At 43.8% G+C, this 27,523-nt stretch overlaps 1 protein-coding gene across 10 annotated transcripts in view; it reads left to right on the top strand.

The window, feature by feature from the left end:
- The window catches only part of DIP2 (disco-interacting protein 2), a 349,848-nt gene that overhangs the window by 237,454 nt on the left and 84,871 nt on the right, over positions 1-27,523 (top strand). For all 10 annotated transcript variants that reach the window (XM_070531319.1, XM_065449303.1, XM_065449311.1 and 7 more), the window contains 8 exons: positions 855-958; positions 1,979-2,081; positions 7,353-7,417; positions 8,153-8,246; positions 10,090-10,209; positions 14,133-14,387; positions 19,253-19,389; positions 23,012-23,092. In XM_070531319.1, coding sequence (XP_070387420.1) covers positions 855-958; positions 1,979-2,081; positions 7,353-7,417; positions 8,153-8,246; positions 10,090-10,209; positions 14,133-14,387; positions 19,253-19,389; positions 23,012-23,092 — 959 coding nt within the window. The remainder of the gene's footprint in view (positions 1-854; positions 959-1,978; positions 2,082-7,352; positions 7,418-8,152; positions 8,247-10,089; positions 10,210-14,132; positions 14,388-19,252; positions 19,390-23,011; positions 23,093-27,523) is intronic.

The raw sequence follows: 27,523 nt of genomic DNA, 5'->3' as shown, positions 1-27,523 counted from the left end.
CCACATCCACCCGGGTGCCTTCACCCCAACTTGCTGCTTGTGCTCCCACCCCATTGCTACCCTAACACACATCCTTATGGAGTGCCCGGCTGATCCTCCCTCACCGGGCTCAGAGCTCTCCACATGGGAGGAATGGGAGGCCACACTGCGCGCGATGGACCCGCACTGGCAGAAGACTGCCACCACGCAGGCTGCAGATATGCTGCAGCGACATGGGCTAGCGGACCTCTAAGCGCAGTAGGGCCGTGCCTGTCCCGGGCTCTCAGCCCACACCAGTGGACATTAAAGTTTCGTCTCTCTCTCTCTCTGTCTCTCACCACCAAACCTATTGCGACAAGCATATTCACCTGTTTTACAGTGCGTGGTGCGTAATGCCGTTGGTAGTGTGCTGCACACTTTTAGTAGACGATAATCCAAACGCGCCGCCGTTCTCTGCTGCAGGCGGTGCGATGTGACCATCACATTTTACTTCGGTTTCACGTCGCCCTCTTAAACACCACCCACTAGGAAGACAACAAAACGCATCTCAGGCCGCCGCAGCACCACCAGCTCGACGCACGTCGGTGTCTCGTGCCACAACAATCCGCGGGATGCTTCACATTATGTATATGTCAACAATAGTTGAGTCTGTCAAATTTTTTATAATTTGGATCGTATATTTTTCCGGTTAGTACATCTTTTTCTCGCGGTTTTTGTTTTCTGAAACAAATGAATGTGGTTCTACTCTACTCTATTTTATTAATCTTATAAGAGATTTTATAGCTATTAAAGTTGAATAGTCCCTGTGGGATGCACCTGGCTCTGATGACTTGGCAGGCTTTGATGTGAACGACTGTCCATCCTTTTTTGAACAGGGTGGCCAAAACTGCACTGGTTTATAACAGAACACCTCAGCAAGCCACCCAAGGACTGGAGCCCTCCTACAAGGCTCACAGATGAAACTGCTGCTTACATTGAGGTATGGAGCTTGCCTGCTTATTTGTAGGCAAAAAAAGAAAGCCGAGGGAGAAAATAAATATATCAGCATTTGGGTGGTTAGTATTCCATGTGTAATAGTGACATGTGTATTGCACCTTAAAGAGCAGTTGCTACTTTTTTGGATCAATTTTGGTTTCTCCATTTGATGCATCTGACCATTGTTATGCTCATAACTTGTGAAATGGACATTCTGTAAGCATAGCCATTAACAGGAAAGCAACATCATTTCATTACATTGCTATGTGTGTAAGAGGTATTCCAGAGCTGAGATGGTTGTGCATACAGGGATATTCATACAGGCTGTCTGTGCGAAGAGTGCGCATCATGTGACTGTGACATCGTGGTTTTACAAGATAATATGCCACCGCCGCATATCTCCAGGGCAAAGGGACCTTCTGTCAGAACAAATTGGGATGGCGGGAATGTTCGTGCTCGTGTGTAGGAACTTCGGCCAAGCTGCTGCTCCAGAAGGCGACAACCACATCGAAATTGCTTCTTTGCTGCGTTTGCTAAAGGGCATTACTAGTGTACCACTTCGATGCCCAAATTAAGCGAGGATACAACTATTATTTTTGCTGGTCGCGCCTTTGGAACACTACATCTGAAGTGTACAACAAGGTGAACTTGAAGAAATGAAGAGTGTTGTCGAGAGCAGAAGCTGCCAAAGTAGTCTGCTCTTAGTGCGGGACATCTTTGAGGAATCTTCAGTGGCAGCTGATGTCACTGGACTCCACGAAAATGACCCTTATGTGAATATCCCCTATGGAATGCACTACACATGGAAATTATGTTTCACACATCATAAAAGTCATATAGGTGTGGCCTAGCTCGCTCTTCCGAGAATCAGTGTGATTCTATATGAGGAAAGAATGGTAATCTTCAGGCAAATAAATATGTACAAAAATAAGAATTTACTGTGTTGTAATTTCTTCATGGTGGTATTAATTGACAGCTCTGATGTATGTCTGTTTTTTCCCTCTCTTGTTCCTGCTATGTTCAGTACACAGTTGACAGAGATGGAGCCATGAAGGGGGTGGCTGTGTCCAGGTCTGCACTAGTCAATCATAGTCGAGCTCTAACAGCTGCCTGCAACTATACAGAAGGTATTGCATCCTTTTTCTTTCCTTTGATAACGTGAAAATAAGCACTTGGTTTCATGGCGCCTATAACATTTTTCATGAGTTTCTACGATTCTACATTGTAACAATGAGCATCAGAACATTGTAACTACACTCTGTGTCTGTTATCAAAGTCATTGTATTAGAATTAGTGATAATTACCATTTAATATTTCAATGCAGTATGCATCTTATATCTGCCCATTAACCAAGGAAAGCATGCAGTCAGCCCCTGCTGTGTCCACAAATGATGCTTTACACATAAAAAATAATTTTTGGAAAAATGACCTTGCTAAGACATAAGAAGGTTGCAATTTCGGCCTTATTAGGGTAAGAAAGCATAAATCGGGAAGAAAAGTTAAAAGGCAGGAAAAAAATTTTTTTGTTATCTTGCCAGGTGCATTCGAACCTGAATTCTTCCATCGCCTTTGTGTATCAAGTCAGTGCTTTGGCTGTTTACACACCGCACTGACAGGCTTGCTTTCCTCTGCAAACACTAGGTCCCTCTGTGCAATATAATGCACAATGGCAGCACTGTCCTGTAAATTCTAACATGGCTCGGAATAGTAAAATGTGCTCACATAAAAAGAATAAGTGGTTATGTATTCTAATGGTCAAATTTTGGTGAGGTTGTTCTGATGATGAAGTAGGTGAGAGGATTTCACTGTAGAATTATTGAAATGGGAAGAGGATGATATATTTCTGGATGCTTAGGCTGGTCATGTGATGATGTCTTGCTTCTTCACATGGCCATTTGCTGCAACAATCCTATACACTTAAAATTGTTTACCCCCTGACCGTAGTGACCAAGTCACTTGTCTGACCTAGCTATGACATATCAGGGATATTATGTGTCGTGCCCGTCGGCTTTGAAGAACTGGCTCCAAGAAAAGCAGGCTAGGCTATTGCATTCAGGGGTGTAGCCAGGGGGGCGGGAGGGTTATGGGGCTTCAGCTCTCCCCCCCTCCCGAAATTTTTTCGCGCTGTCATGCACCGCCGACCAAAACAACCCCCGGTGCCGGAAATAATTCTGGATTTCGTCTAGAATGTCTTTTTCACACTCAAAAAGACATTTCGGCGCGAACATCGCGAACTCGGGCTGGATTTCGTGGCAATGCCCATGCACCTAGAGTCACATAACGCAAAAAGCCCCGTTCGAGCACTAAATTTCAAGGGCGTTTTGATGGCAAGAGGGCTCATCGTGGCATCTCGCAAAGGCCACGGAATCTACGGAGTGCATGACTTTCACTTCCGCAACTTTATGGGTATGGAGTTCTCATCAACTTTGATGTGAAAGGTGCATTGACATTTCTAAAGTTGTGCTTTAGATTTTCAATTCCGAAAATTTGTGGGTTTAATGTACTTATAAACATTTCACGCCAAAAGTGCATAGACTTTTCTAAAATCGTACATCGAACCATACAACGAGACAAGCCAAATTTCACACACTATCAAAGAAGTTGACAAAGCACGCAAAGACAAATGTTATGGTGGTTCATTCATGCCATCATGTCACAGAAAAGATTATCAACATTTTGTTCACTTGCACCAAAGCATCCACGTCAAGACACTAAAGCCAGCGAAGGTAACTATAGTTCTTATTTATTTTTTCTACTTTGACTTTTATTCACGAAGACATGTTCAGCCTCTTCAGTTTTTTTGTTCTCGCTACCCGCAGGCTGCCAAAGACAGTCAGAGCACTTGCATTTTTCTTGTGTTGTTTCCGGCCACTGTTGTTTCTGACCAGTGTGCGTTTGTTTTTGTCTGGCCGAGTGGATTTTTGCCTGGCAGAGTTTTGTACGCTTTCTGGCTAGCAGATGAGAAAAATAAACAATGGTCGCTCGCTGCCATCACTGTGGGCACTCGATGGATTGCAGCGTGTTTGCTTGAGGGCATCACCTTCACTTCGATGTTATCGCAACCTCTCTGGAAAGTCTTTTGTCTCGCTGTTGTAGGATACCGAGAAGTATGCGTATGGTTCTCTATGAACCAAGTGTCTCATGTTTTCTTTGATATTCCTTCGGTAGCCACATCAGGTGCCCAAAGTAGGCATTCGGTTGTGGCCCACATGCTTTCCTTTGCGTTTTTCATTTTGGTGCCCCCGCCCCACAAAAGAAAAAAAGAAGACATTGTTGCGGTGAAGTGAATTGTTGCATGGCAAAAGTTAGATTTTGTTACTTCTTCTTCTGCGGAAAGTAATGGGCCACGAGACTCTTCAGTTGCCGGGTACTTTTTCTATACTATTGCGATAGCAATTATATAGACATTCCAGGTGCATTCCGGCCGTTGCTGTCATGTTGCATATAAAGTCCAAGGGTGATAACGTCACCGCGCGCTTGCAAGTGAAAGCGTAGAGGGGGGGGGGGGGAGGGATGGGTGAGCCGATGATGGTGGTTCAGTCTTGTGTGCACAAGGGAGAAATGCGGGGAGGAAGCGCACAGCCTTCCATCGTGCACGATGCATCGGGGGGAGTGAAGGGAAGGGGCCTTTAGATTCTGTTATCTGTGAATCTGTGATTGCGCAACATGTTTATTTGCCTTATTTGACGCATTATATACAGTGACTTTTGCTTAGATACGTAGATTTGTCGGAGACATACGTATATTTAAATATCTTGTTGTGATGTTTTGTGCATACATGCAGCAAACTTTGTTTCCAGTGACACTTTTTTGCCCTTTATCAAGCTGTACCTTCACATTTGTATATTCCATTGTATCTTCGCATTTCTAATGTATATTTTGCAGAACTCCTGCTTTTTATTTGTGCTCTCTGTTGCGACTATAACTTTGGTGCAATTACTCACAATACACGACCAGTGACAGCTGCTCCTGCGCAATACACTGGAATGAAGGACAGCGTCATTGAGATTTTTCCCTGGCCATTGCATATGTACAAAAATGTAAACAATGTTCTTGAATGAAAAAGTTTCATTAAAATATTCGTCCTCAACTTGTTCATATCATGGCCTTTGTGTTTTTCATATCAGTGGCAAGCACTGCTTTCCTGGTTTTGAACTGATATAGTTCTAAAGTTCGTGTTATATTTTCTTTACTTATTAAATAGACAGAAAACATGGAAGCATTGATATCAGTTATTTCTGGCACAATTTTTTGGACAAACAAATAAATTCTTTTGTAAAAAGAATACATATTTTACTTGTCTTGACAGTGCATAGCGTTCAAGCATTCGTTTGCAGCATCTTTGGCAATGGCAATGCAGTTGTTATTCAGGTATTTGATCCCTCGACAAATTCTATAAGGAGGAGGCTGAGCTGCAACTTTCTCCAGCTCTTCCTTTTCTCCAGCTAATCAGCACATGTTGAAAATGGTACCTCTAAAACTTAAAAGTGCATGACACTGGCTTTGTATGTCATCTAGGGGAATGTTGATTGTTTAATTGATTAGAAACTTTTGACATTTTAGGGATCTTTTTACTTGAATATGAGTACATCATGCAATACTATTAGCTGTTGATAAGTCATGCACTAGGTGCATGGAATGTTGCGACATTGGTTGTGTTTTTTTTTTTATGGGTCAGGCAAAGTGATGCAGGTATGTGCCTTAATGCGAGCTGGTTTCATGGTATTCATTTACTTTGAGTCAATCAAACATGAGTTGTGTGGCTAATATTCAAGTGTGCTAACATTTTGCATTGAAAGAGAGGCTAGTTTGGGGTCCTGCCGTGGTTGTTTAGTGGCTACGGTTTTGGGCTGCTAGGCATGAGGTCGCGGGATTGAATCCTGGCCATGCCAGCTGTATTTTGATGGGGGCGAAATGTGAAAACACCCGTGTACTTAAGATTTAGACGCACGTTAAAGAACCCCAGGTGGTCTGAATTATTCATGAGTCCTCCCCTACGGCATGCCTCATAATGTGATCATGGCTCTGGCACGTTAAACCCCATAATTTATATTTATAAATTATACTTGTTTGGGGATATAAATTTATGAGTTTATGTAATATAAACAGCTTAAAGGGCCTACCACCCAGTTCCGTTGAATCCTGTATGCTAGCGGCCATGGTGCCATTCAGAAAACATTCTCACACAATAATTTTTAAAAAGCTTTTAGTAGTTACGAACATGTCTACTGCAGCAGCTCTCTTTTCAAGTCTTGATTCTTGTGCTTCCACCCGTGCATCACTCGTCATAGTCCTCTGGTGTGTTGTGACCCACCAGTGAGTCACCAGGGAGTTTTGCTCCTGTGAAGCTTCCTCAAGGTGCAGAGAGAAGGTGCCACAATGAGTCAGATCAGAAGCAACAAGAATTTTTCATCTCCATTGATTTCTAGCAAAGATGTCACTTGTTCACTGCACGAAAGCTCTGTGCAGCCACACAGTGGGAATAACTGCCTTGTCCCATGCCGCAGCGAGTGTGTTAATGGGTTACAAGCAAATCGCATGTAAGGCAATGCGGCTCTTATATGAGAGGACGAGACTATGTTTCTTCCCTTTCTTCCCCGTATCGGAGCTGGAAGCGCATACTGGAAACTATTTGACAATCCTGCTTGTACTCTCATGAGCTATTTTGCTACGTGACACGCAGGTCACAGCTAAAGCCCCTGCATCCATGTCTTCACTGAAGCCACAGTGGTGTGTGGATGGAGGTGCTCTGTCAATTATGGGCGCGCTTCAGCTGGAAAATTCACGAGCGTGCGAGTGGCACAATAGAGAGAAACGAACAGGCAATGGCATGCATGCGTGCTTCTAGAAAAGTAAGAAAAAAAAAAGGGAAAAAAAAAGTTCAGCAAGTAGCATTCACATGAGCCTTTCTGCAACCCATTGCATGGATGTTTGTCAGAGCCTTCTAATTCTTAACATTGTAAGATCAATAGGCAAGTTATCTGGGTGGCAAAGAAGCTGTGCCATGATGTGCACATGGGCTTTCATTTTAAATCTCATTCCGTTTTTGTGCCATGCATATCTCGTAACATTTTATAAAGATGGCCATATCATCCACAGACTGGCCTTTTCCATATTTAGCATCAAAACCTGGCAAGAAGCCCTTTAACGTTATTTAACTGTATCCTGAGTGTTCTTCTAGCTAACATGCCCTGGTAACTCTATGATGTGTGTACCTTAATGAAATGAAAGTAAACACTGATGCTGATTTTTTTTACAGTGCACAATGCCAAACAGAGTAAGGTCTTGTCGTTTCTGCTCTTAGAATGAGTTGTGTTTTTTTTTTAATTTTCTGTTGTTTGTAGCTAAGCAATAGTTAACCAAAAAGAGGATTGCTACTCCTGTTTCTTCTACCGTAGGTGAAGTGATGGTTTGTGTGCTGGACTACAAACGTGAGATGGGCCTCTGGCATGGTGTGCTTGCGGTATGTGCTTCATTTGTTTGAACTGGAAATGTTCTTTGGCAGTGTTACTGAAAAAGTGATAACAGCTAGACAAATTTGAAGTAAAGCTAAATTGTAATCGGTTAGCATGGTCACAGTAACAACAGCATTGCTTTTACTGAGAACAGAACTTTGGTTACCTGTAAAAGGAAATAAAAGTTCAGTTTGAAATGTCACTTCCTGAATGGGGAATTGGTCTCCTCAGGTGTATACGCCATTCACAGTAATGCCATTGCAGCAACTCTGCTTGCAGTGTTCAAACTTAGGTAGCCACTAGAAACGGCATGAGCTCTCATGAGCGTCTTGCACACCACTAGGGCTCAAACTGTTGAAATGTAATCTTGAATTCGTGGCAAAGTTTCATCATCAGAGGCAGTTATAAGGTCCATTTGATCAAGCATGCTTCTGTAAAAAGCACAGTGCATTACAAAAATATAAACTTTTTTTTTTTAAATTCAGTCCTATCAAAATATATATTTTTCAATGAAATCAGCAACAATGAAACATGCAGGCTGTGCCTAGTAGCAGTACAAAATAACTCGTTTTTTTATAATGCATCTCATGATCTGATCACTGTATACATGCTAGTGTGCTTTAAAATTGTTTATGGTTGCTCAATACCACGTAATTGTTTGCTGTATGAGTGAGGATACCCTGTAATATCAATTGCTATTTCCGTTGTATCTAATGGTACCTACTTTTATCTTTAATTTACAGAGTGTCTTCAATGGAATGCATGTTATTTTTATACCCTACTCATTGATGAAAGTCAATCCAGCATCATGGATGCTGATGATAACCAAGTTCAAAGGTATGTAGCTCTTGATATACTCCATTTTTAAATTACTAAAAGTGAGAATTCCCTGCCTCATTGTGTTATTGTTACTTCTTCTGCAAAATGTTAGTAGTGTCTATTTCTTCAATTAGGACAGTATAGGGGGTTCCAGCAAGTACAGACATGAGCACAAGTAAAAGGAACAGACAGGACAAACCAGCGTTTTCCTGTCCATTCCCTTTACTTGTGCTCATGTCTGTACTTGCTGGAACCCCCTATACTGTCACCATGCACCAACTGGCCCAGCAAACCACACCACTAAACTTCTTCAATTATAACCTCCCATCTGTGATTCTCTATCTGCCACTGTGCTTTTGAGTTACAGTGTAATAATCATCTTTGTGGAAACTTGCATATGCATGTAATGGAGTAACATAAGGAAGTTTTATTGTTCAATCTCTAAGAGAACATCCTATTTTTTCAGTTGTTATTGCTAAAGTAAGTACTTTGTAAAATGGCTTCATAAAGTTTTGATGCGTTGATTGGTAAATCCAAAAAAAGCATTACATGCACTTTTAACATAACCCACAAGATTGTTGTACACTTGTAGGTGTAGGAGTCATTTACCACTTACATCAACATTCAAGGTTGTGCTGGTGCTGTAATGACATCACACTGCACCTAAAGATTGCAGATAACGAACAAGTAATTTGGTATATAGTAAGTGTGTTATGTTTCTCCTTGAAAGCTGTGGATTGTGTAAATGATTACTATAGCAGAAATTCTTTTCACATTGAATTGAAGTGCAAAAAAAAAAAACAGAATCAAGACACAAGCCCCATTTGCATGAATGCGACAGTGGCGCATCGCATTTCCAAGTGCATTTGGGAAAAGCAATGCAACACCATTTACATGTAGCACATTAACTCTCACGAGAATGTAGCGCCACATGGTGTCGTATAAGGGAAGCGCAGCCGACTTCCGGTGTAACTGGTTTCCGGTAGTGGACCGAGCGCACGTTGGTGGCCGAGTGCCGACTGTACCGCCTACTGAGAGCCTGACACTTGTGCAAAATGTTTGGGAATGCAGTGTTCCGTCTACACCTTATGCTACTTCTGTTGGCATGGGCTAACTTTGTACGCTGTCGCCAGCATGCAGCATCAGCAGCGACGTCGTCGGATACGGTCGGCCTACATGAAAGCACTTTTGTGCGCAAGAGGGTTGGTGACGTGCTTTGCCGTCAACGATTTGGTTGTCATGCCATTTTAATGATTTAATTCAGATATGATGGCAAGGAAAGCAGTGGTTTCCTCTGCAGAGAAATAGGTTCGCGTAGAGCACACTGCGGCAAGCAAAGTTGCCTTGGGGGACGACATTTTGCTTATGCTTCGGGCGTTGCTGTCTTGCAGCTTCACCAGCGCGCCAGTCCCGCAGCTAATTACTTCCCAGAATTTCTAATGCGACCATCCTGCATTTACATGCTCCGCGAGAGTCGACTTGCGCCCGTAAATCTACCCTTGCCTGGCGCATTAATGCGATGCATGCGCCTTCCAAGTGCATTATCGCTGTTTACATAAATGCGATGCACTAGAAATGCGATGCGACACTGTTGCATTCATGTAAACGCGGCTACACATGAGTGTTGCATTTTCTTTTCTTCCTGCACTTTGTTTTTCATGCTGCAATTTTTGCAGTCGTCCCCTGCGAACTTGCCCAATTTTCCTTTCTTTCTGAGGTACTGTTTACTTATATTTCAGTTCTGAAGGTTTTTCTGGGCCTAAATATTTACATTTCTTTATAATGGTCACATTTGGTTACGCTGCCCCCATTACCTGAACAAAAACATTGTCTTGTGTATTTACTGCTGCCATTTCTCTAGCCAATGTTGCTGTGTGCAAATCGAGAGACCTGCACTGGGGTCTGCTGGCAACCAAGGACCACAAAGATGTCAACCTGAGCTCGCTTCGGCTTCTGCTTGTGGCTGATGGATCGAACCCATGTGAGTTTCTTTCACACATTTGAAGTAGCCGCTCGTCAACACAGAGAACCTTAGGCTAGACAAATGAACCTTTTCATGTACAATATGTACAGTTGTCCTCATTAAGATTATGCCTAAAAACTTGAATGACCTAGGTCCATTTCCGACGTCTTCAGCTGCCAACCAATGGATTGCGGTTACCGCTGACTATCTTACCTGCTACTGCAAAACCAAGGCAGTTCAGCGAGCCACTACGTCCAACATTGCGCTGTTCTTCATTCATAACATTGTTTTGCCATGGTGCACCAGCTGTAGTCATCACAGATTGCGGCACAGCCTTTACAGCACAGCCTGTGCATGAAGTGCAACAATGTAGCACCTCGACCGAAGAGCTGCTGTGTACCATCTGCAAACCAATGGCCTAACTTAGCGCTTAAACAAGACAATTGCTGACATGCTGCCCATGTACGTCGCAGATGACCACAGGGACTGGGACTGTGTGCTTCAATACATAGCATTCGCTTATAATACACATTATACGCTTATAATACACATTCAGCCCCTTTCGCTTACTGTACGGATGTGAAGTTACCACCACGTTAAACGTAATGCTATTGCCTGAAACATGTACAGCTGCTCTTCTGGATGCGGACTCCTTCAAACGGGCAGAAGAAGCTCATCAGCATGCGTGATGGCGTATTCAGTGTAAGCAAAAGTACGATGCCCACTGATGCCCACTTTTGCCACATAGAGGTCGTGTACAGCCCTCGTGATCACATTTGGGTGTGGAGCTCCATACGTTGACAAGGCCGCTCCGAAAAACTCCTATGCCGCTACTTTGGTCCATACATAGTTTTGCGATGCCTAAACAATGTCAACTACAGAGTGATCCCAGCAGTCTCTTCATGGCACTCCCATCGTAAGCCTGCGCCTGAAATCGTGCACATTGTTTGGATGAAGCCCTATTACTCACAAAGACTTACCTGTTCTGTACTCTCATGTTGACGCTACTTGTGTACTTCTTTCCATGCTTTATTTCTTTTTCTTCCCCACTTACTGTTTTTGTGACCTGACTCAATTGTGTTTTAGCATCAGGACAATGCATTTTTAGGGAAGGGAATATTGCCATGAATGTTTTGCATGTTTATTCCATAATCGTCGTCATCAGATCAGGTGCCCATATTCAGATTGGTTGGATGTAAAAATGACTTAAATGGCATTGGTAGTTGCTTCCGCTTCAATAAAGGTGCCGTTTGCTGCCACCTAATTTCTCTTGATTTTCCTCTCACGAGAATATGCACAAAATGCAAGAAAGGGTTGGAACATTTGTGTCCGGACATTCATTCAAGGTGTCGGTATGTGGTCATGTAATTAGATCTCCTCTTTCATCATTTTTGACAGTAATTATTTTCATGAAGAAAATATCTCAAATAGCTGGGTTTTCTCCATGTACACTGTACATTAAATATAGTCTATTGTGTTTCCACACCTGAAGTAGGGAGGGTCGATTAATTCTTTTATTCGATTACCGATTAATCATTCATCCTTTTAACCTTTAATAGAATAATCACTTTGATGCAGGGTTTTTCATCAGTTAATTGATTAATCGAAATTCTTGCCAGGCACTATTAAAAAGGTTGAAACACAGTTGTCTACTTTTGTAGGACCCTATTGTTTCAGAGGTGGAACCAAGTTTGAAACACAAGTGTATAAATGCTTGATAAAGTGTAAACTTTAACTTGTTAGAGACTAAATATTATAGCTTGCACTAGTGGCTTTTGAAAAGATAAACAATGTACATTATAAAATGGCACTTAGTGGAATTAAATATGATACATGACACTAGTGAGTCCTTATATAGTACAACTGAGCAAAAAGTAAGAAAAATGGCAAAAGTGAAAGCTGACGTCCAGCTGAAATATGCAAGAAATTGCAATATGCACAGAGGAAAAGAAATTTACTGGCTTAGGATTTTAAACCACCTGCTTTTTCTGCAGAGCGAAGGAATGTCAACTGACTAGTATGTTCAGGTGAAACTGACACTTTCTTTGAATGGCCACACAACCAGCATACGAGAATAGACGCTTGGACACTATAGATTTGCTGGAATCAACATGTACTCCATCACTATGTCAAATACATGCTCCAGACCAGCGCACATGCTGTGCTACATCTGTAGTGGACTGGGAGTGGCATGACGATCCATGACTGGGTTGCTATAGTATGCCTTGAATTGCGAAGGCATTTCAAGCCTCCAACTTCGAGTGGCGGGGTGGCGTGTACGGTGTGGGGAAAGAGATGGGAAGCGCTCGGCTTGGCATCACTCGGGACTCGGAAAAACAGTCGACAGTCGCTCTACCACAGCCACACAGTCGCTGCTCCTTTGCTGCCATTCCACTACAATTTCAAAATTTTCATGCCACTTCTGTCAAACTCTTGAAAACGATTAATCGAGCAGGTCTAATCAATTAAGTTGAATAAATGAAAGGTGGACATCGATGAAGATTAAATGTATTGCGGGATTAATCGATTAATCATTCATCGATATTACCAACCCTAACCTGAAGCAGTTTTGAGAGTCAAGGCATGGAGCCCACATTTGTGGATGTGACAAAACTGGCTGGAAAATTCAAATTTTTAATTTTTTCTGGTGCTGTACTTTTTCAATGATGCTAAAAATACATGAATATTTCAAACCGAATTTTCAATGTAATTATTTAGTGCCTGAAGGGGCTATGCCAAAGACATGACTGCTTGATTGTCTCCCTTAATAACAGCTACAATTTGTTTTATAAAAAAGGCCCCAGCTGTTTTTCATATTTATTAGTTAAAAGAGTAGGAGGCATGGGTCTGCAGACAGCTGTTCCATTGTGAAGGTGGCAGTAAAAATTCATTTTGAGAAGGCATCATGCTACAGTGCTGGTAAAGTTTTTAAATATCTTCATTGTCAATATGCAAACAAAAGTATGTTGACATAAACTATGAGGTTCGGATAATGATGTGCTTTGATATCAAAACGTTGCACTTGTACTTTCTTTGCCTGTTTGCCTTCCAGGAATACACTGTAGCATTTCCCGATATATATCAACTTAGTTAAATTCCTAGCTACTATGTTGTGTCCAATGTAAGCAAAGCATTAAAAGTAACTCAGAATTGAATACACTATAGATTTTAAAGTATAAACTCTTGTTCAACTATACCAATGAAGTGCCATCTCTACCTTGTACTAACCTTCTTTTAACTGACTTAAGGGTAAAAGCATGGTAGGTAGATATTTATGTGCCTTCCCACTTGTTCTTAGAGGAATGCTTGCAAGACTGAGGTATTTGTTGGCCAACTTAAAGCCAGCAGCAATTTCCTCCATGTGCTTGTGGCTTACTTAACATAAGGAGCATGTTTCATAGTGCTAATAATGTAAGCTGACAACAAACAAACAAAAATGTATGTGGGGAAGAAGGATCTCTCTGGTGTTTGAATTGTGTTTTTTTTTTTTACTTTAGTTGGTTTTCTTAGTGCTGTATGTTTCTCAATGGTTCTCAATGGTATGACTCGTACCAGTACCACCATCCCAGTAGATCTCATTGCTTCACTTCTGCATGAGGCAACAGTAGGTTGAATGTGGAGGCTATATATTCGCATCATGAGTTTCAGTTATTAATTTTTCCCTGGTGGTCTTCATGCATGTTCAGTTGAGCACTTTGAGAAATTCATTTCTTTTTGATAGTGTGAGCCAATGGAAAATAGAAAAAAGATATATTTTGAGCTTGTTTGTCATTTAATAAGAAACATGCACTTCCTGCTATAATTGCCTAACAGTAGGCAAGAAACTGCTGGCAGTGTCTACAGCAGTAGTGCGGGACGACACATTTAGTGAAATGTATCCATTGCTCGTCCTGGCTCTGTGCGTCATGTCTAGAGTTGAACATGTGCTTCCTCCCACACAGGGTCTCTGTCCTCGTGTGACCAGTTCATCAGTGTGTTCCACAGTCGGGGGCTGCACCCAGATGCAGTCTGCCCGTGTGCAGCCTCACCTGAGGCCCTGACGGTGGCCGTGCGGCGGCCAGGACGTGTGGGTGCTGGCGCCAGTGGCCGTGGTGTTCTTTCCATGGCAGCCCTCAGTTATGGTGTCATCCGTGTTGATATGGAAAACAGTCTCACTTCGCTCACACTACAGGACTGTGGTCACATCTTGCCTGGAGGTGTGTGCCATGCTCCTCCAGTAGGAAGTGGATAAAGGCTGTGCCTTGCTGTGCTTTTCTTTTAATCGACAAAACATTGCTGATGCTTATTGCATTTCAAAAAAACTAACGAGGGTTCTTGCAACATAGGAACAATCTACAGTCAGTCACAGACTTAAGAATTCAGGAACAGCTCCGGTCAGAAAAGTGTTCTGCGCTTACTGTCCATCCTTCTATGCTCCAAAAATTGCTCCCTTACAGCTTACTCAGATATGAAGAGAACACACCACATTGATTAAGTAGCAAATGATGAACATGCTGTAGTCACACTTAAAATCAGGAAGGACTGTGGAGGCAGATCAGGAGAAGCATTAGTTGTGGTATCGCTTCCGAAGACTCCTTATTAACATCAAGGTCACATGTCATTACCAAAAAAATGTAATTGACCCCCTCACTAGCTATTTTTATCCCCAGTACCACATCCCCTCTCCTCCAAGTGCTACCGTATTGCTTGGTGAAGGCACGGGATTACAAGGAGAAGGAAGGGTGAGGAGAATCGGCATAGTTAACTGTTCTGAGGTGCCTTTTCCATTCCATTCTTAGCATGTAACTGGCTGTAGTGCTTTTAATAACTTCTGTTAAATGGAGGCCGAGTGCCAGTACAGTGCAGTTAATGCCACGGGTGTACTATAGGTTTTCTAGTTGAGATCTATGGTTAGCACCCACATTTTCTTTATTGTAGATGCTGTGCTGTATTTATTGTTATACATTACAAGTCTGCCTTGTTGCAAGTAGAGCCCTGTCAAACCCACCCTTCCATGGCTTCTTTTGTGTGTGTTCTCTGGATTGCTGTTTTTTAAGTGACACTGAAGTAAATGTAACTATGTCATCCAGGTAACATAAACAAGTCTTCCACTTGTGTCCGCGAAGGAAGGTATCAATCATTTGCTCGAAGGTAGCAGGAGCATTGCAGAGCCCGAAAGGCATAACGTTAAGCTCGTACAGGCCATTGGGAGTGATGAAAGCTGTCTTTGGGCGGTCAGCCTCAGCCATGGGAACCTGCCAATAGCCTGAGCGGAGATCTAAAGATGAGAAGTATTCAGCACCTTGCAGACAGTCAAGAACATCGTCGATCTGAGGCAATGGGTAGACATCTTTTCTTGTGATCCTGTTTAGGCGGCGATAATCGATACAAAAGTGAGTGGTGCCATCTTTTTCTGCACTAGAATGACAGGTGACGACCAAGGCCTTTGAGAAGGCTGAATGACGCCGCGCTGCAGCATGTCATCCACTTGTTCTGTCATAACTTGGCGCTCTTCTGCGGAAACGCGATATGCACGCTGTCGCAAGGGGGCATGGGAACCGGTGTTGATAGTATGAGAGACACTTGTCGTGCGACCCAAGGATGGTTTGTTGCAGTCGAACGAGGAAACGAAGTCATTCAGTAGAGCAAGAAGTTTAGTGCGATGAGACGGCGAAAGGTCTGCGGCGATGGCGTTGTCGAAAACTGCTAAAGGCGGTGTTGAGGAGACGGAAGGTATGGCGTCTAGATGTAAACGGGTGGCACCATCGTGAACGTCAGGGTCTTCAACACACGTGACAGCTTGCACAAATCCTAAGGTCTCGCCGCGCAGTATGGTCACTGGATACCGGTGCGGATTACAGATGGGTATCAAAGCGGATTCAGACCTAACCTTGAGGACGGCGAATGGGAAAAGTCCTTGCAGTGAGCAAGCATGTCAGGTGGCGTAAATGCCACAGTTGAGTCTGGCATGGCAGTACACGACAAAGTCACAAGCACCAACGTCTCCGGAGGTAGATCAGTATCATCATCAACGAAGACCTTGTGAACAGTGAGGTCAGCGCCGACCAACGGGGAGTTGCATAGCGGCGAAAGGGCCACTTCCGCGCAAGAACAATCGATTATGGCACTATGACGTGACAGAAATTCCCACCCGAGGATGAGATCGTGAGAACAGGAGGGCAACACAAAAAACTCTATGATGTACAAAATGTCTTGGATGACTACACAGGCTGTGCATACAGCCGTAGGATGAATGCGTTGCACGGTAGCAGTGCAGAGCGCCATGCCAGATGGAGAGGTCATGACTTTTTTTTAGCTTGCGACAAAGATTTTCATAGATGACAAAAATGGCGGCCCTGGTATCGACAAGCGCTTGGGCGGATGCTCCCTCGACATGGACGTCAATGACATTCTGTGGTGAAAATTGAGGCCTTAGAAAGTTCGATGAGCTTGCAGTTCTTGCCTCTGGGACTGCGCTAGTCCTCGGCAGTAGGTGGCCGACGACGCATAGGTGACAGCGACCATCGACGTGGAGAAGGAGAACGGTGAGTGTCTGAACGGCGGTCGCGATCGAAGGGTCTCAGCGGCGAGTCAACGGCGTCTTGGCAGCGTACGTCGGCGGGACGTTGTGGTGCGGAGGGAAACTGGTCAAAGGCGTCACGGTGCGAGGACATGTTACGACGACAAAAGCGCGCAACGTGACCAGCGATGCCACAGGCAAGGCAAATAGGCCTGTTGTCTGGCGTGTGCCACGTGTCAGGTCGACGAGGAGGCTGGGGTGACTGTCGTGGAATGGGAGCAGGGGGAACCCGGTGCATTGGAGGTGGGACGGAATATGATGCTGAGGGTGGCCGTGCGACAGCGGCAGCATAGTTGAGCGGCGGAGGAGTGACCCGCGACAGGTAGTCGGCATAAGAGAGCGGTGCCGTCGGAGACGCGAATAGCGGCGAGTAGTCAACATAGGAGCACGGCGCCGTCACAGGAGCTGAAGGGTGAACGGGGGTAAGTGCGTCAGATATTTGGGCACGGGTGGCTTGTTGCACGGCTGGAGTCAGTGTTGGGGCAGTCTCCTCACTGTGAAGGAGTAGCGACAGCTGACGGGCCACTTCCTCACGTATGAAATCCTGGAGCTGAAGGCCGAGAGCAGAAGGATCGGTATGGCCTGTGGCAGCTGCAATGGCTGAGACCGAGTCAGCCCGTGGGACGTTTTGGCGAGCGATGTTACGTTGGCGGCGCAATTCATTGAAACTCTGACACAGGTTGAAGAGTACGGCGACGCTGGTTGGACTTCTTGGCCAGCAGCATTTGAAACGCGTCGTCCTCAATACCCTTCAGAATATGGTTGATCTTCTCGTCCTCCGCCATCATTGGATTAATACGGCTGCAGAGATCCAAGACATCCTCAATATAGCTGGGGAAGCTCTCGCCCGGTTGCTGTGCTCGCTGGCATAGACGCTGTTCGGCGCGTAGCTTGTGGACTGCGGGGCGGCCAAACACTTCGGCGAAATGTGTCTTGAATGCGGACTCAAAATGTCAGCTTCATGGTTCTTAAACCAGACATTTGCGACATCGGCAAGATAAAATATGATGTTATTCAGTTTAGACTGGTCGTCCCACTTATTGTGAGCGCTTACACGTTCATAGGACAGCCAGTCTTCAACGTCATGTTCTCCGGTCCCGCAAAAGATGGCCAGGTTGCGCTGACGGAGAACACCGGCGTAAGTGACAGGGGCAGCCATGGGTACAGTCGGTGCGTGCGTCACATCAGTCATGATAACGGTGGGCAACACACAATTGCGGAGCTCCAGGGTGACTTGAGGGATTCCAGCAATCTCCACCAAATGTAATGATGTTTAAATGAAGGTGAGAAACAGCAGATAGACAGCAGCCTAGCCGCAGCGAACATTCGAGCTCTCTCACAAATCATAGCATGGGTCGTCGTCGTTGTCTCTGAGCTGCTATCCAAAACGCGAGGCGCATCTACTTCATTACACTTTGACTAATTTCTTTGATTTAAGAATGCATGTTCAACTAAATATTGATTGAACTTACAGTTTGATGCTGTATGCACATAAGAATTCAAGCAATTCCATCTTTTGAGAACAGCACAAAGTATGTCCGGTAAAACATGGGTGTGGCAGGTCAACATTCTTTCGTTCAATAAAAAAAAGAAATGGTCTGCTCATTCTTGTGTAATCAGACAGCTTTTTGCACTGTCATTCTATCTGAGTGTTACAGACATCGGCAGCTACTCAAGTTGACTGATGCCCAGAGGCATTTATGAATGCCCAGAGGCATTTATGAATGCCCAGAGGCAACACACAAATTCATGGAGTGTAATAGCAATACACTAATTGGTTAAGATTAGTGTCTAGCAGTTCACTCCTTTGAGTGTGAGTGTTGCCCATTTTGGTAGTCATTGTTTGGGTGTATGATGCCAATCAGTTGGACTTATTTATGGACCTGGCTGAAATTAGGCAAGGTGATATTTAGTGCATGAAGTGTGCTGTCATAAAAATATAGTTAGTGTTTTGTTTAGCAGTATGGTGTAAACAATAGCCACCGCTGATAGGGCTGTGCATGATAGGATGCAAGAGTGTTATTGACATCCATAGTCCTTATAAATATAAGAGTTACTCACTGCTGACTAAGATTTACACAGAAGTTAGCACTTTCCCCTTCTTGCCTTTTCATTCCCATCATTTGCTGTGCTCCCTAAGTTGGTGTAGTTTCATGATTAGTAGTTACTGCATAGTGGCAACACAGTGGCATTGCAGTGGTTAGTCTTGGGTGTTTATCTGTGAAGGGGTGACTTGTGAATTGGATTTCAAGTTAATTTGGTTGCTTCACTAGTTGTGTACTGCTGTATTCCACTGCTGTATGCTGTAAGAAACTTTTGTTGGTCTTATTGCAAACTGCAGCAAATCAGGTTGGGGAGCAGGATGAAGGAAAGGGGTGCACTGGGCTGCAGACCTCTGACACCTCTGAGGAAACCATATGTAATTGGACAGTGAGATGAGCTTTGCTATTTTCATTAATGCAAGACTAGATTTTATGAATTTTTTCCCTTCTCACTCTTTAGCTGTGGCTGCAGTTGTGAAGATCAATGATGCCCCGTATCTCTGCAAAACAGATGAAGTGGGTGAAATTTGTGTGAGTGCCTCGACGTGTGGCTATGCTTACTGGGGCCTCCAAGGCCTTTCAAACAACATCTTCAAGGTGAGAAAAACTCATTGCATACCTCTGTTAACTGTTTTCTGATGCTGTAAAACAATGTACCATTGCACACTTGCCTGTATTTACGCAGTTTGAATGTTTAAAAAAACAACCTTTTCTTTGCTTTCAAGTTTTATTTGTGCATTGAAAAATCCATAGAACATGTTTTCATTGCTGCTCATACGTTTAGGTGAGTGACGACTATAAAGCCACATAACAAAATATATACATACATATGTATATATCAGCTATGTTCATAGCGCTAATGAGCTTTAGTATACCTGGTATCCTGGTCAGTGCAACCTAAATAGTTGTGATATATGTCCCATGAGCCCAACTATTACTTCAGATGCAGTTTTCTTTGTATACAGGGTGTATAGGCAGAGTGTAAGAAATAATCTGGTATCTCCAAGCGATGGCAAACAACATTACCTTGGTTCTGTCCAGTTACGTGGCATTCACATATTTTGAAATCTTGGTGCGTGATAGTTAGGACACCCTGTAAATAAATAGAATGTTTTGTCTCTACAGTGTATAGAATTCCAGTTATTGAAGATCTTTGATTTATACATTGCACATATCAAGAGCACCCTCAAGAAGTGCTATTTATTGCAACAACAGTCAAAAGCACAGAACTGGGTCTTATAGAGGGTGTTGGAACGAAATGTTTTTCATTCTGGTTTTAGTTTTATCCCATGAAACAAGTGTCATTCTGATACTTGTTACTGATACTTGTTGATACTAACGAAAAAAAAAAGAAAAAAAAAGATTATCCGTAACGGTTCACAATAATTTTCGTTTGCATGCAAAAATTTTTGAAGCAATGTAATGATAAAAAAATAGTATTCATTTTTCTCAATAAATGAATTACGAATTCTGAGATCATGCTGAGTGCCTTGAGTCAAGGCACTGAGCATGATCTCAGAAGCAGCATGTCATGGAGTGCACTCACGGAAATGCGAGGCCGCTGTTCCGATACAACAAATTTAAAGAAACATAGACAAATGATAAAACTTTGGTAACAAAGCATTGTACCCTCAAAAAGCAAAATGATAAGCCCTTCAGCATGCAAGCCCTGGGTTTTGCTACGGTGCCAATCTGCTAGTGTACTGAGCGGCAGGCTTGGATTAGTGGAGTGCGCCATTGGCTATCGCTCGCACTATCCCTGTCTGAGATGTGCGATCTTGCAGACCCCTAAGATACGCATTAATGCTGACATTGCCTGACGTCGGTTGTTTCGGATTGCCGACTTTCCTTAAACTGAAAACTGATAAAAATATTTCGGTTTCACTTTCAAACAAAATAATGAATAAAAATAATGTTTTCGCTCCCGTCAAAAATATAGCTTTTCTTTCATATTTCGTTTTTGTTTTCATCCCATGACAACAAACTGGTCTTATCTGTCTTTCATGTCCATCCATCCTTTCAGTAATGCTGCCTATGTTAGCATGTTACCATTGTCAGGCCACGTGCCCATCCTCAATTTCAGCATATGGGGAAGCAAAGCGACGCATGGCCCATCGCTGCCATCAGGGATTGAACTCATGCCCCAGTGGCAATGTACACTAACCACTGAGCCATCATGCAACTTTCATGCTAGGAAATTTGTGTAATGTTTTCTGCACCACGTGGGCTCTGCTAGTACCTTACTTTCTGGTCTATAAGCCGCACCTTTGTATAAGTTGCACCCCCCTAAAAACAGCAGTTTTTTCGGAAAGAATTGTATATAAGTTGCACTGGTGTATAAGATGCACCTGTTCATTTGGTAAGCGATTTAAAAAAAGTACAGTGACATTTCACTTCGTGGACGCAGGTCATGCACAATTGTATCGGTGCCATTCCTATAGAATTGCAATAGCAATGATATGGACACTCCAAGTACATTTCTGCCATCGTGGTCGCCGCGATGTTCCGTATAAAGTCCAAGGGTGATGACATCATCCCCATGCGCCGCATGCTGTATGTGCGAGTGAAAGTGTTTGATGGTGGGCTAAATTGCACACAAGGAAGGAAAGCAACAAGGCAGCGTGGGAGGGAGGGGTGGTGGCTTGTACTCTGGTAGCAACAGCGCAGTTTGCGCTGTGGTGATCTGCAGATGTGATGACTTCAAAGTCGGTCAACTTGCGGTCGGCCTGCTGCCACTTACGTTGCCACTCCATCCTTCTCGCAAGGCGCTTGGCAACTCAATTACGAGAAGAACCCCGTACCCCACACACAATCCGTAGCAACTGCCAGAGATAGCATGCAATCTGATTTTGACGGCGGCTTTTTTTTTAAAGTCTATAAATCGCATCGTTCTATAATATGTACCGATTAAAAATTCAGAAAAAGAAATACAACTTATGCACCAGAAAATATGGTAGTGGTGTTGGTGCATGTAATGTTGCGGAGGTCAGAGTAACCACTACTGTAGCGTACAAAGGCAGTGTTATGCGCATGGCAAAAAAGGTTATTGAGAAGACGGTGGTGTCCACTGTGGGCGCCTTCTGCTTGTGCATTTCAAAGACGGAGAAACTGCTCAAGTCTGCTTATATTTTTTTACATATATTTTTTCATTTGGACGTTCCATTACATCTGAACAGAATTTTATGAAATGTAACAATTTTTGGGCATTTGAGCTCAAGTAAATATAATGTCTGTTTCATCTCAATAGTTTGAGGAAGTAAGGAGTTAAGATGAGTTAAGATGAGGGGAACACTGCGTGTTCTTGAAACAATAATGGGAAAAGAGAAGAAAGACTGGTAAGACCAAGTCCATTACCTTCCCCACCCCATATATGCTTTTACTGATGAGCTGACTAAGAAATATAATCACCTCCACTTTCTGCTTTTCATGTCTTCATACTAACAATTATAGCAATTTTTTTTCTAACACAGCACAAACAACGAAGACACACGTAAAAAAACAATATGAACATTTTTCATGCGTCTTCTTGTTTAGCTGTGTTAAGAAAATAAATCTGTGCATTAGCTTAATTCAGCGTCATTCTGACTACATTCTACTTTAAGTATGTGTTTTGTTATGCTATATGCTTTGTTTCATGAGACAAAAGGTATCAGTGTTTATAGAAATCCAATAAATGCTTGGTGTGTCTAATATTAAGTACTGTATGTTATAAGAAGTATTATTGCTTTTTGTATAGTTTTGTTTGCATCTGTCAAACAATGTTTTCAAAATTTTATTGTACACTGTGCATAACACATACCTTATGCTCTATTGAGGCCAGCCTTTTGAGCCGATTGAATGCGCTCCTTCCCTACCCACATTTTTCTTTAGCTCGTGAGGCACTGTTTCTGTGCAAGGAAGTATGCTAATGTTGCTGGCTATTACTATGCTTAAAAGCTATAAGCTTAAGCAAAGCCTGGATGACTAAGCCCAAACAATGGATCTTTTGTAGTCATTTTAATAGACTTTAACGGTCTTTTGTAGACTGTCAGAAACAGTACTTTGAGTGAGGGTCTTAGTGAGAGTGTTTATTAACATATAGCATTTACATTCCACAACAGTGCTATGGGAAAACCGTAAAGAGCCTTAAAGAATGTTTCGTGCAATTTATTGAGCTTTTATTGTGCTGAAGTGCATTGTGCACCTCAATTTGGCATTATATTCTTTTCTTTTTTTCAAGATGCAACCTCTGCACCAGGATGGAAGACCAGTGACTGACCAGACCTTTGTTCGATCTGGGCTGTTGGGGTTTGTGGGACCTGTAAGTAGAATGCGCCCATTCTCTTCACAAACACATTGATTGTATGTTAAAATGCAACCCATCCTCATAGTGAAACTGCCTTGTTATGCTGCGTCACTGTTGTGTCATTTTTGTAATGTATATTACATTTACTTCATGTAGCTCTGTGTCAGATTTTTGGGTGTCAATCTTTGGTGACATCTTTGGTTTGATATTCTCAAGCCTGCTTGTATGACTTCAAAACAACTTATAAAAAAAAGCTAGTATTCTCATTTCACTTGTGGTACAGCTAGAAAAAATATGCTTCACTATCAAGCAAAGCTTACCTCAACAAATAAGCAACAACTAGATTTGCCACTGTTTGATAACCTCGCGCATCTATAATTAAAACCTGTGGGGCATGACACATGTTGTGCCTAAAGTCCCTCAATCATTTAAAAGTACCGCCAGGCTTTTATCCAGCCGACAACGCCTGCAATAGGCTGATCCGTGACATGTGACCTTGCTCCGCCCCTTTGCCGCCATGAAAGTTCCTGCGCGCCGGGCGAAGTGCGCTCGTTTCGCCTGTTGTGCTATGCACATCGCTGCGATAATTTCGTTCCGGGAGGTCCGAAATTCCTTGTCGCTGTGCGGTTGGGTGCCGAAACCGGACGAAGGATGGCAAGAAGTTATTTTGCATTGCGCGCGGCAACCAGAACCTAACCAGACGAAAAGTATGGTTACACAGAATTGCACAGACGGACTTTGAAGCGTCGGTAACAGCGCGACTATGCGAGGCAAGTAACATACAACGATACAAAGGTGCGATAGAAAGTATACACGTGCGTGTGTCGAGCGGTGATAGTATTTCACTCGCGTGCATGAATATTGAGGGCCGAAGTTTGTGGAGATTATTTATTTTAGTTCGCTGTGAGCCCGCTGAATAGATCGGTATGACCTAGGATGCGAAGGACCGAAATGCCTTGTTGCTGTGCGAATGGGTGCCGAGATCAGACGGAGGACGACAAGAAGTTATTTTGCATCCCGCGCAGCAAACAAAACCTGACCAGAAGGTAATTCTGGTTGCATAGAAATGGACGGAAAGACTGAACCGTCGGTATAAAACTGCACGACTATGCGAGGAAAGTAACGTAGAGCGATACGAAGGTGCGAGAGAAAGTATAGACCTGTGTGTGCAGAGCTGCAGTATTACAGTCGAACCTCGATATATCGAACAGCGCGGTGATCGCAAAATAGTTCGATATAGCCAGAATTCTATATATAAAATCACGTAGAAAACGCGTCAAAAACTAGCACAAATTAATCAATGAACCAATCGTGACGCAGTAGATACTCACATGAAGCTTCAAACAAAGTATTTATTTAGTTTGCTGAAAGTACTGAAGCAGTGTAGCCTGCTTCATATTGGCAACCGCGTGCTTGACCACGGCGTCCTCAACATAGTCCAAACGGTCCACAAGAGACAGTCCAGTGCCTTCTATTGCGCCGCAGTAGCGGCGTACAACCGCCAAAGCAGCTACAGCCTCAGTTGCAGTCGGGAGCGGGGCAACATCAGCGCTTGCTGGATCAGCCTTGGCAGCGTCTTCGTTTGGCCGCTCAGCAGTCGCTTCTGCCGCGATCTCCACGTCTGTCAACTCCGCCACTGTTCCGGTGCTGTCGTCACCGCCAACGAAGTCCTCAATGCACATGCTGTGTAGCTCAGCACCGACAAAGCGCTCCAACTGGCTCCACGGCCGCCTCGATCACGCGCGCACGGCTTGCCCCGCCGTGCGCGCATAGGTGCGCGCGTGATCGAGGCAGCCGTGCTGGCTCCAAGCCGCCGCGTGTGTACGCCGCTACGTTGAAATGGCGCCCTCGGCGCAACCGATGTGGGCAGCTGTCGTACGCAGCAGTCTGAAACGCCCATCGCGCCGCCGCTATTTTCGAGAGTGTTGCGGGAAAGCTCGCCTCTTGTCAACAGAGCGCACTTGGTCTGGGGCGGCGGAGTTCGATATATCCATTTTACATCCGGCCCCGTTCGAAATAAAGAATTAAAAATGCATGCAATTTTCCATGTGATATAGAAAGTGTTCGATATACGCAATAATTCGATATATCCGTGTTCGATATATCGAGGTTTGACTGTATTTCATTCGCGCGCATGAATGTTGACTGCCGAAGTTTGTGGAGATTATTGATTTTAGTGCATTACGAGCCCGTTGACTTAGCAAGTGCAGTATGACCTAGCATGCAAGTAAATAGTGGGGCAGAAACGCATTAACTCGCTGACAAATATCCGCATTGCGTTACGTGGGATAAAAAACAAAATTCAGCAGCGAATTCTGCTTTTACACTTTCCTGCGTTTGTGCGCGCGTTGTTAACTGCGCTTTACAACATGTCCAAAAAGTAATTTCCAATATCCTAATAATATCTTGTACATTGCATATGTGAATAAATATATTGCTAAGTGCCTGCATTATTCTATTTTTAAAAACGAATACTGCATAGCCACAGCTACTGGCCCTCAAATAATAAAGCGTAATACAGTATACCAAAGTACATTACATACAGCTGCGAGCTCGCTCCAAGTTTCCCTTACACTCGAAGATGTTTCAGTAATCGGCAATGCCATTTTACTGATGAAAAAGACACAACTGCAAATGAACATAAGAAAAACCCCACAAGCGATACACGGATTGCCAGCAAAACACAGTGCAGTAATAGCTGGGCCAATCCGCGTGCGTTTCATATAAGGGCCCTTTAATTCTTACGGGGCTTTAGCGGTGCATGGAGGCGAAAAGGGATAAACACAACAATGCGCGTCATGATTCGAGTTTACGCGGCGACGTCGCACGGTTCACGAGAACAGTCAACCGCACCCGCCGTGGTTGCTCAGTGGCTATGGTGTTGGGCTGCTGAGCACGAGGTCGCGGGATCGAATCCCGGCCACGGCGGCCGCATTTCGATGGGGGCGAAATGCGAAAACACCCGTGTACTTAGATTTAGGTGCACGTTAAAGAACCCCAGGTAGTCAAAATTTCTGGAGTCCTCCACTACGGCGTGCCTCATAATCAGAAAGTGGTTTTGGCACGTAAAACCCCTTAATTTTTAACAGTCAACCGCATTCACGCACGCGCACACACTACGCTTGATATTGTTGTGCCGCGAGATCAGATCGCGCTGGCAGCCCCAACACGATCGAGGAGACACGCTGACACGATCCATACCGCCTCTTCATCATGTCACGACAGTTGCACTGGCTCGTAGCATTGAACCACAAGACACAGCAGTCGTTGTGTAATCGCTACTCGACTGACACACTCAGCGGCAAGAAGACTGTTGGCGCACTCGTTCCCACACACACACAGGATGTTGTTTAGTTGCCATGAGGGTAGCGCGCTTTGAGAATCGCACTTTTGAGCGACGTTATGTCGAAAGTTTTTCGGTCCAAGCGACTGTCAGCCTTCATTTTTACACGACTTCTTCGTTCAGTGCAACCGCTATGTGTACGCAGCACACTTACATGCAAAAGATTTCACAGAGCATATGGGATTAAGCGCAAGCAATCACCAAGGCTCGCGCGGTGATTGAGCGCAAACGAACGAAATGTAAACACGCGGAATCGAGGCGATCCAGCCCTCATTACGCTCTCTTGAGCAATTTTCTTGGAGCGCTCATTTGAAATTAAAGGACTAAATTTAGCAGTTCGGGTCCTTCTTTCGTTTTTCGCCACAGTCAGGCACCAGTAGGTTTTATTTCCGCGTGTATGTAGATATTTTTTCACCTCCCGAATGCCGCGGCGCCGCGGCTTAGCGTGGGCGCCGTCTGCTACAGGAACTTCCTAGGTGGCGCGCGCGGCACATGTCGCTACCTTGGAAATGATAGAGGGACCTTAGTTGTGCCTGCAGTACCTTTCTTGTGTTAAACACAGGTGCAAGTTGCACAGGAGGGTAAATAGGCAGTTTTGTCAGAGTATGGATCTCTGGGTAAAAAAACATTGCTTGCCCTCTGGTAATTGTATGTAGCAGCTGTTTAATGTCTTTGTGCTTGTTGTACAGTCAGAAAAAAGACGTTAATGTACCCAGTGTTAGCGGGATACATGGGCACGTGACACTAGCATAAGGGGCAAAAAAAAAAAGAAAAAAGAAGGAAGGAAAGAATATCAAAGAAAAAAATTTGCACCTTACACAGTGGTGTTGAAAATCATGCCATGTGAAGATTGCCATTGACAATGCTTGTTATGCTCGTGCCCTTTTCTAGGAGAGAAGGAATGGTTGTGTAATTTTCTGCTGATTTCTCATACTGCCTACTGTGTTCATTGTCTGTGTGTGCAGTAGAAAATGACAAGTGCAGCAGCTTATGGTAACGAAAACTGTTGAAGATGGGCTATTGTAGTTATTGCAGGGAGTCTTGCAATGTCCTCTTAGCTTGGAAGTGTACTGCAACCTTCAGTGCTTGTTTTTTGCTTTTGC

Source organism: Dermacentor albipictus, chromosome 1 (assembly GCF_038994185.2).
Source record: "Dermacentor albipictus isolate Rhodes 1998 colony chromosome 1, USDA_Dalb.pri_finalv2, whole genome shotgun sequence".
Classification (NCBI taxonomy): Eukaryota; Metazoa; Arthropoda; class Arachnida; order Ixodida; family Ixodidae; genus Dermacentor; species Dermacentor albipictus.
The sequence above is the reverse complement of the archived record's forward strand: the minus strand, read 5'-3'. Positions and strand labels throughout refer to the sequence as shown.